This window comes from Penaeus vannamei, chromosome 38 (genome assembly GCF_042767895.1).
Source record: "Penaeus vannamei isolate JL-2024 chromosome 38, ASM4276789v1, whole genome shotgun sequence".
In the NCBI taxonomy this organism is placed as follows: Eukaryota; Metazoa; Arthropoda; class Malacostraca; order Decapoda; family Penaeidae; genus Penaeus; species Penaeus vannamei.
In genome coordinates, this window is record NC_091586.1 from 6993521 (window position 1) to 7003520 (window position 10000).

The 10000-nt window shown below is 47.6% G+C and overlaps 1 protein-coding gene across 1 annotated transcript in view; it reads left to right on the plus strand.

Moving 5' to 3' along the window:
* Positions 1-10000, plus strand: part of LOC113815644 (integrin alpha-5) — a 23942-nt gene that overhangs the window by 12670 nt on the left and 1272 nt on the right. The window contains exons 14-25 of the mRNA XM_027367671.2: positions 49-118; positions 381-453; positions 1297-1526; positions 1854-2079; positions 2499-2683; positions 2967-3135; positions 4051-4173; positions 6731-6903; positions 7438-7494; positions 7600-7678; positions 8529-8657; positions 9970-10000. The exon at positions 9970-10000 is cut by the window's right edge and continues 68 nt beyond it. Of these exons, the coding sequence (XP_027223472.2) occupies positions 49-118; positions 381-453; positions 1297-1526; positions 1854-2079; positions 2499-2683; positions 2967-3135; positions 4051-4173; positions 6731-6903; positions 7438-7494; positions 7600-7678; positions 8529-8657; positions 9970-10000 (1545 nt within the window). The remainder of the gene's footprint in view (positions 1-48; positions 119-380; positions 454-1296; positions 1527-1853; positions 2080-2498; positions 2684-2966; positions 3136-4050; positions 4174-6730; positions 6904-7437; positions 7495-7599; positions 7679-8528; positions 8658-9969) is intronic.

Below are 10000 nucleotides of genomic sequence, written 5' to 3' on the forward strand. Positions count from 1 at the left end.
CACAGGCAGCGGCAACAGTCTCTTAACAGCGCCCTCTCTTCATTGCAGCTGTCAACGTCACGCTGCAGCTGGACCCCAAGCAGGGCAGACTCGCCTTCGTGCACTACAAGCAGAACCAGTGAGTGGGGGACACACACATGAATGAGCGCGCATGCACATAGTCACGCACACACGCACACACTCACGCACACACGCACACGCACACGCACACACACATACATACACACACACACACACACGCGCGCGAGCGCGTACATACATACATACACACACATACACACACACGCACACGGGTCATTGCGGCATGAATGAGTGACCAGAAAATCTGACGCGAGGACGCAAGCCAAGTGACCGCCTCTCCCTTCCTTTTTCCTCGACAGAATAACCTACGAGGCGATCCTGAGCCAAGGGGGCGGACCCGGCGACGTCAGGACTTTCGAGGTTTACGTCCTGGTGAGTGTCCTGGGAGGATAGCGACTGAGGACTCCTAGTGTAGGATTCTCTTGTTTGCTGGGTCCGGGTTGAAGCCACGGACTGGTCTTTGTCATTTGCGTTTTAACTTTATATTGTAAGATTAGGTAAGGGCCTCTAGGTATGGGGTCACAAGGTCAGTAAAAGGATAGGAGATAGATGAATGGAAAAACACGCTACCGTATTGATACTGTGGTAGAAAAACCCACAATGTACAAACTAGATTTATTGAAGAACGAGACAACAGTTTCGGAATCGTCCTCGATTCCATCTGGGTTTTTACCATAGGAGGTAGATGCAAAGATGGCTCAATTTAAGAGATGTGGAGGTGATATATTTTGCAATAGAGAAAGAAATATGGAGGTGATATATTTTGCAATAGAAAAAGAGAACTGCAGGTGATATATTTTGCAATGAAGAAAGATCTGGAGGTGATATATTTACAAATTGTCCACCGAAATGATTGATAAAAAGCAAATAGCTTCTTTGATTAGGTAAAATTACCCAAATGAAATGCTTGTCCACATTGTCCGCTTTTTGGGTTAATTAGATTAGCCAGTTTTGGTGACATGTCAGGTTAACGCCTTAAAGATTCTCTAAATCCAGATAGATTACTGACATTCATGATAATATGCAGAGGTATGCCCATCACTTGACTGGATACAAAACAGCACCTGTCAGATTTGCATGCGCAGGGGAGGCATGCAGGAAGGGGGAAGCGTCGCAGCCTCACTGCGCACCAAGCATTGCAAAATGACTTCCTCACTCGTTCGTCGATGCCTTTGCCTTCATGAGTTTCGTAATTCTCTCCCTGTTCGACGGCAGCCCGGGCGCCCGCGGATCGACTTGCCCATAGCAGCTGCGGCCAGCGTGGCTCTTCTGCCCCTGCAGGTAGATACGCAGGTGGAACCAGGAGCCGCGGGTGAACCGACGCTTGTACCACCTGTCCTCGCCCTGAACCGACCTACCGTCATTCAGGGTCACGGCAGACTGACCTGCGATGACCCCCTGACCTGCTTCTCGAGTCCGGACCTCTCGCTCACGGCCGCGCCAGGGTAGGTCGTCAGGGGAGTCCGGGCGAGCAGAGGGGAGGCTGTAGGGCTCAAATCAGCGCTTCTCCTCTCTCGGCGTCAGACACCCATCTCTGTGTATCTCTCTCTCTCGTTCTTCCTCCTTCCCCCTCTTTTTTCTCTCCCTCCCTCACCCTCTCCTTCCTTTTCTCTCTCTTTCCCTTCTCCTCCCCTCTCTCTCCCAATCCTTTTATCTCTCTCTCTCTCTCTCTCCCCCCTCTCTCACTATTTATATATATCTATACTTGTATATATGTACATATATATGCATCAATTTATGAATCTTTGTTAGAGTGCTTGTGTGTGCCGCAGGCAGACGCTTGCGGTGGGCGAGGAGGCGCGCTTCGCGGTGGAGCTGACCGTGGGCAGCGCCGCGGCTTCGGCGGTGCGACTGGCGGTGTCCTTCCCGGCGCAGCTCTCCTTCCGCCACGTGTCCAGCCGTCGGCTGCTCCCGCAGTGCCAACCCTCCGCGACGGGGCCCTCGGACCGCCCTACAGTACTCTGTACCTTCCAGTCAGAGCTTCGGCGGGACATGAAGGTGAGTCTTGCCGCAATACGCAAATTTTGGTCAGGAATAATGCACTACCGCATTGATATGATGAATAAATCTTTATGTTAATACTTACTCAACCATGAAGAACGGAAAAACACTCTACCGTGTTGATGCTATGGTATAAAAACCCACAATGCACAAACTAGATTTATTGAAGAAAGTGAGACAACAGTTTCGGAATCGTCCTCGATTCCATCTTCGGGTCAGAAGATGGAATCGATGACGATTCCGAAACTGTTATCTCACTTTCTTCAATAAATCTAGTTTGTGCATTGTGTTTTTTTCTACCTTAGTCAACCATAAATGATCCACGTAATTCTGTGTCTCATGGTCATGCCCAAGCCCTGCCCCCGTGCCGTGTCCCGCTCAAAAGGACATTCATGAACCACAAACTCCTCCCACAGATCCCGCTCGATTTCGTCTTCGACAGCTCGCCCCTCGCCCTCGCCGACCTCCTACTGGCCGCCCCCCGCGCCGAGCTCCGGCTGCTCATCAACGCCACCAGCGACAGCGAGGATCTGCATCCAGAGGACAATAGCCTGGACCTCGCCGTGCCTCTTCGCCTGGATCACCAGGTCTTCGGCCTGGGGTACGCGATGCCTCGGGAACTGGCCAGGGCTCCGATCCCGCCGCATTTCCTGAAAACGTTTAGCCTTTGATTTTTTTTTTTTTTCTATAATGCATTCCATCTTTTTGAGTAATTATGTTTGACATAATTCATTCCATCTTTTTGAGTACTTGTCAAAGTCCATTCCGCGAGAAGATGGGTTTTGCGCCTTGTTATTCGCCAGAGCAGTGAGTATAGGCCACGACGCCACTGGCCTAAACCTTCTCCTGGGTTCTGACGAAGGATTCTCCTGTATTGACCGCAGGTCCTCCGCCCCCGAGGCCGTGCAGGCGTTCGCCAACCAGTCCCTCAGCCTGCAGGAGCTCATGGATCCCCGTGTTCCCTCTGATACCTCGCCCACCCGCCTCGGCCCGTCCGTCGCCTTCACCTACACGCTCGCGAACCACGGCCCATCGCCGCTCGTCGGAGCCAAGGTCAGGGCTAGGGTCAGGATAAGACAGGTCAGCTCACTTCGACTTCCAAAGACATTGCGCAGGTCCCACGGGCGCTGCGGGCGAGAGGTGTGCCCGCGGATGCATTCTCGCCCGATCCCTGACGCAGTAACGTGTCTCACGCAGGCTACCGGTCCGACCTGAGTGTTAGATTCTGAAGTGCAAATAACTTGTCACTATCTTTAGATTGTTCTTAAAGTCAAATAAGTAATGATTTTCTTACTCTGAATTCTCGAAAATGCATAGAGAAAGAAACAATTGGCAATAACCATTTAATTATCGACTGTAACAGAATACTATAGTATGTCCTTAGATACTCCCGTTTTCTCACTTTGAAAGAATCACGTTTTCTAAATACAAAGTCCGGCCTCTGTATAAAACTTTGAAATTCCCTGACAGGAAATTGACCCCCTCCAAGCCTTAGCTCAGCAGGTGGAAGTGAGCTGACCTTAGTTATTTAAACATTGAGAAGGGCCACTTAAATGCTGCATTTTATATTAGCAAAACTGACCAGCGTAACTCACTCTCTCTCTCTCCCTCTCTCTCTCTCTCTCTCTCTCTCTCTCTCTCTCTCTCTCTCTCTCTCTCTCTCTCTCTCTCTCCCTCTCTCTCTCTCTGTTTCTCTCTTTCCTTCTTTATCCGTTTCTTTCTTTCTTTCTCTCTGTCTCTGTCTCTCTCTCTCTCTGTCTCTCTCTCTCTCTCTCTCTGTCTCTCTCTCTCTCTCTCTCTCTCTCTCTCTCTCTCTCTCTCTCTATCTCTCTCTCTCTCTGTGCGGATGTATCTTTGCGTCTGCCTGTGTCTCTCCTTCACGCCCTCTCTTGATTCCGTGCCCCAACCCCTCGCCCCGCCCCGTTCCTGTCCCGCCCTCATGATTCTCTGGCCCTTCCTCCGCCGCAGTTGGTGCTGGACGTCCCCGCTCGTGTCCCCAGCGGCCTGCCTCTGTTCTACCTGGTGGAGGACCTAGTGAGCTCTCCTGCGCTCTCGTGCTCAGGGCCGGCGCTCAACCCGCTCGGATTCCAGGTAAGAAGGGAGAGGGAAAGGGGGAAGGAGGTGGGGGGAGAGGGAGAAGGTAGGAAAAGGAGAGGGGAAGAGGGAGGGGGAAGGAAGATGGGGGAAATAATAGAAGGGATGAGGGGTGGCGGGGAGGGAGAGGGGGAGGGAGAAGAAGGAGAGGTAATAAAGCGGAGCAAAAATCACAGAAAATATTTATTGAACACTTACAATCACCAATTGGGTTACTGTTCATTCATTTTCTTGGAGACTCGCTCTGTTTTTCTTTGGCAGTTCCAAGAAGGGAAGTGAAATGTATTGCGAATATCAAGTGTAGTTTAGTCTTTTGTTTACCACCCTAGCTAGCTGCATAGGCGTGGGCAAGCTGTGGTATACTTGATGCATGGTCACAACATTACATAATAGTATTAAATTGGGAATTTAGGCTATAACATTATCATAATTTGTACTGTATCAGTTAAAAGAAAAGAACTATTACACACTCCTTTATTTACTCATCTTAGGCGTGAAAAGGCTTGTTACATTTGTTATGTGCTCGTGTGATGCTAGATTCCAAATTTCGGAGACAACATACCTATATCTTCTAAGACATCGGATGATATGAAATAGATCCATAGTTCTCTATACTTCATGTTGGGTGGTGTGAAAGGCTGTAACACACGACACTGAGATAAGCGTTCACTAATATTTTTCGTCATATAATTTACACAGTATCTTCGTCATAACAATATGCACTGACCTGCCTTTATAATCTATAACCCAGCCTGATTTTTGCGGTCACAATATCACACTTATTCTCTTATTCTTATCCTTGTTATATATAAACCATAGATGAAAGCATCTTGTGTAAATGGGTCATAGTGCTTTATACTACAGCTTCCAGGCCTTTGAGAATTAGTCGGCTCAGTCAAGTCCTCTTTGAAGGAAGTTTTAATGATGTGTGAAATCCTAGCAAGAGGTACTCCCAGGATCTATATCCACACTATGATTGTCACATGCTGATTTTGCTAGGCGGTCTGCATGATCATGCCTGGGGTCCCAACATGCGATGGTATCCACACAAAACGTATATCATGGCCTCGTTCTTTTGCACGATGCACACTCATTCTGATGTTATTTGCAATATTTCTTGCACCTTTGTTTAGTGTGTTCAAAGCCTGGAGAGCACCTTAGGCTTGGTTATAAAGAAATTCGGTGGCTTTGAGTATTCCTGCCAACTCAGTTTGGGTAGTGCCAGCCGTCTTGAACCCTCCTACAATCCTGGTGGTGTACGACAAAAGCCCATCCTGCTATGCTGGATCTTAGCTATCGGTATGTTCAGCTGAGATAAGTGTTTATACGTTACTTGTAGCTATGGATCTGAATATGAATCGATATTGCCATTCAAAATTAGCTCCACTATTCTGTTGTAGTTGTCCTTGGAACTCTAGAGGGGTTGTCTTATTGCTTTGACACTAAATGCGGTATTTATGTATAAAATTCTTTCGTAAACAGAAGTTGAGTCAAGTTCTCTTCTCATATTCACAATCCTCGTTGTTTTAGGAGCACCAATAATAATCCTCATAGCCTCATTTTATACAATTTCTAAACTAGCTAACTCTGATTCCTTGAACAATATTAGGAGCAATACATGATAGTCTATGACTGACCGTATGTATGGCAAGTAAATGAGTCTAGCAATATGGTCTTTGCCGCCAATTGTTCGAAGTGGCTTCAGTCGCTCCCACGACATTTTCTTCCGGTTTTTGATAAACTTGGCATCATTGACAATCACTTCGAGGTATTCGTATTAGTGGCAAAGATCTAGCTTACCGTCATCGATGTGAAGTCTTGGCAGAGGGATTGTCTTTGGGTTAAGTGCCTTGGTTTCTACAGTCGGTATTATTAAGCCACACTCATTAGCAATTGCAGAAAGTACATCAAGAATCTATTGCATTCTGTTCTCGGATGAGGATTTAATGCAAGTCTCATCGGCATAGCAAATGGTGGTTTCATTGCCCTCAAGTGGTATATCGCCTAATAATCTATGCATTAGGTTGTTAAATAGTATGGGATAATTACGCCTCTCAGGGGTGTACCGAGTTCAATTTTGTAATGAAATGGCGCGTCATTTCCCCGTAGAGTTCGGTTGCAGATACGCGTCACTTGCCAAAGGAAAGTGAAAATGAATGAAAGAGATTCAACAGTTTCACAAACCACGACAAGAAGTGTCTCTCCTGAGAAAACATTGTGAGGTTCTGTGTCTTTCCTTCGCCTTCCACCTCCAACCGAGAAAGCGAAGCGTCTGAGCCTAAACTCAGCAGGGACACGACTCACGCCAAATCACCTGAAGCAGATAAAGGGTTCATTGAAATATTCTAATCCACTTTTTCATTTCCCTTGGGCAAATCATCCCCCAAGCGATATATTGATCACTTGGTTATCTTTCCCGTGGAGCTGAGCACTGGAGGTCGATTCTTTGCGCCTTGTGCTCTCTTCCCTCGCCTCCTTCCTTGTCAATGTTCATTTCCTTGGCTGCTTCCCACCTTCTCCTCTTCGCCCTCTCATGCTCCCTCCCGCGCCCAAGGTGTCCAGAGATGAGGCGCAGCCAGACGCGGCGGCCGCACCTGGGGAGGCGGTTCCTCCTGCAGCTGACGGCGACCCGACGGCGGCGGAGAGGAGGAGGAGGAGCGTCCGCCAAGACCGCCCGACGACCTCGCCGCCACACGAGGGATCTGCGCAGACTCTCACCGGACCCATGTGAGCCTCTGCTTATGCATGTGTTGATATTCTATATATATATATATATATATATATATATATATATATATATATATATATATATATATATATATATATATATATATATATATATATATACATATATATATATATATATATATATATATATATATATATATATATATATGTATATATATAAAATATATATATCTAATATATTATGTATATTATATATATACAAACACACACACACACACACACACACACACACACACACACACACACACATATATATATATATATATATATATATATATATATATATATATATATGTGTGTGTGTGTGTGTGTGTGTGTGTGTGTGTGTGTGTGTGTGTGTGTGTGTGTGTGCGTGTGTGTGTTTGTATGGTGTTATTCACATACATACATATATATATATATATATATATATATATATATATATATATACATATACATATACATATATATATCCTCCATCCAAAAGCAGCACCCGGCCCCCCTAACCTCCCCCCCCCCCCTTCTCCTTCGCAGGGACGAGCGCAGTCACCTCATCCTCTCCTGCGACGACGTGGTCTGCGACAGCTTCGTGTGAGTTGACTTTCGTGAAGTGAAAGCGACATGGCCAAGTGTTCCTTAAGACCCGTTGAATGTTGGTAAGAACGTCGCTCTCACGCCTTCCATTTTTCGTTAAAGGTGCGAGCTGCCTCCGTTGATGGGCGGAGACAGCGTGTCGGTGTCTGTGGCTGGCTACCTGGTCGTCTCCACGCTCAAGGTATGCTCCCCCCTCGCTCTCGCTCTCCCCCCCCCCTTCTCTCTCTCCTCTTTCTCTCTTATACATGTATAAAAGAATTTGTTGTTGATGTATTAGGATACCTTATGGTATAAAAGTATGACTCTAATCGACCATAATGTAGCTAATAACCACTTGGCCGCGCAAAGGGGGGGGGGGTAGCCATCTGGATACACAATCATTTACTAAAGCTCGGGTCACACAGGTCTTCTCTGTCCTGGGATCCCTAGACAGGCTCGCCGAAGTCTGGCCAGCGAAAGCTTTTGGTTGGTCTTCGAACCTGAGTTCGGCGAGGCTGTCTAAGGATTCCAGGACAGAGAAGACTAGTGTGACCCTAGCTCTAGTTGTTTAGGATAGTTAAGAAATAGTTCAAGCTCTTTTAACGTGCCGCTAGTTGCTCTCATATGTACTACGTAAAGGCACGTGCCAAGCTCACCCAGAAGCTCTCTCTGTAATGCTTATTGTCTGAGCTCCCCTGTTGTAAGTGGGGCAGAAGTCCCTAGAATCCTGGGTGTTCCCGCGACGCAGGAATTCACCAACATAGTGCCATATGGCTACTTTCCCATGCGTTCATCCGTTCCCTGTAGAGGTAACCTGCTAGAGCAAAATACGCCCTGTAATTTGGTGATGCCCTATGGCAGCATAGGGCGGGGCATTGTATTCAAGTTTGTGTAGCGTAAAGGATGACTTCCAGGTACTGTTTGTGTTGATCATGATCATTATTAAAATGAACAATACTCATCATCACAGACGCAAAACATGCTTTTCGAGCGGTTAGATGATCCATTCTTTATAGCAAAATGCTTTTATTGACGCTGCGATTTCTCCACAGACTGCTCGGCACAACCTCCTGATGTTCGAGACCGCCCTTAGTGTAGAGGCGCGCGAGGCGGGCGGCCGCGTCTCCCGCCCCTCGCGCCTGGCCGCCCTCCGCACGCCCGTCTACATCCTCAGGGAGCGGGTGCGTATGCGGGCGCGTTTGGGCTGACAGGGGCGCCTTGTGTGTGGTGGAGAGGTTTCTCTTCCCCTTCATTCTCTCTCTCTCTCTCTCTCTCTCTCTCTCTCTCTCTCTCTCTCTCTCTCTCTCTCTCTCTCTCTCTCTCTCTCTCTCTCTCTCTTTCTCTCTCTCTCACACACATACGCACGCACACACGCACACACACACACACACACACACACACACGCACGCACACACACGCACGCACACACACGCAAACACACACGCAAACACACACGCAAACACGCACGCACACACACGCACGCACACACACGCAAACACGCACGCACACACACGCAAACACGCACGCACACACACGCAAACAAGCACGCACACACACGCAAACACGCACGCACACACACACACACACACACACACACACACACACACACACACACACACACACACACACACCCGCACGCACACGCACGCAAACACGCACGCAAACACGCACGCACACACACGCAAACACGCACACACACACACACACACACACACACACACACACACACACACACACACACACACACACACACACACACACACACACACACACACACACACACATCTGTAACCCAGCAATATCTATATCATGTTACTGAAACATGTGAGCTAATATTATTCTATGTATCTGTTGTTATATTCTATACAATTTATATAATCTTAAATGTTTGTCTCATACGTATCTTCACACATACCTATATATATGCATATACGCATGGTCACTGCTTTACCTGTTGATTCATCTCATCTTTCCACACAAAACATCCCGTGTTATGTTATGTATCCCCCTCCGCAAGAGATGTGTCTTGTTGCAGCACTCCCCTTCTTCACCACCGACTGTCACATAGTAAGACTCAGTTAATAGCCGACCTTAGACCACTTTCATCTCTTCTTTCCACTCAAAACATCCCGTGTTATGTTATGTATTCCCTTCCGCAAGAGATGTGTCTTGTTGCAGCACTCTCATTCTTCACCACCGACTGTCACATAGTAAGACTCATTTTATAACCGACCTTAGACCACTTCGCATTAGGACGGGCAGACTTCCTTCGGGCAGCCAAGGAGCAGCACCTCGCGCCTTGGATGAGCACAACCTCACTCCAGCACATTGCTCCTCTGAGAAAGGAATCGAGACGTAGTGGTTGTCTATTTGAAGGCCCAAGGTTATTATGTACCATCCCCGTGTAGGGTCCGTGTCTCCCTCTCTCTCTCTTTTCCCCCCATTTATCCCTCCTTCTCTCCCTTCCCCCATGACTCATCCTTCCTTTTCCAGGCCTCCCACGACCTCCTTTCGCTTGACTGGT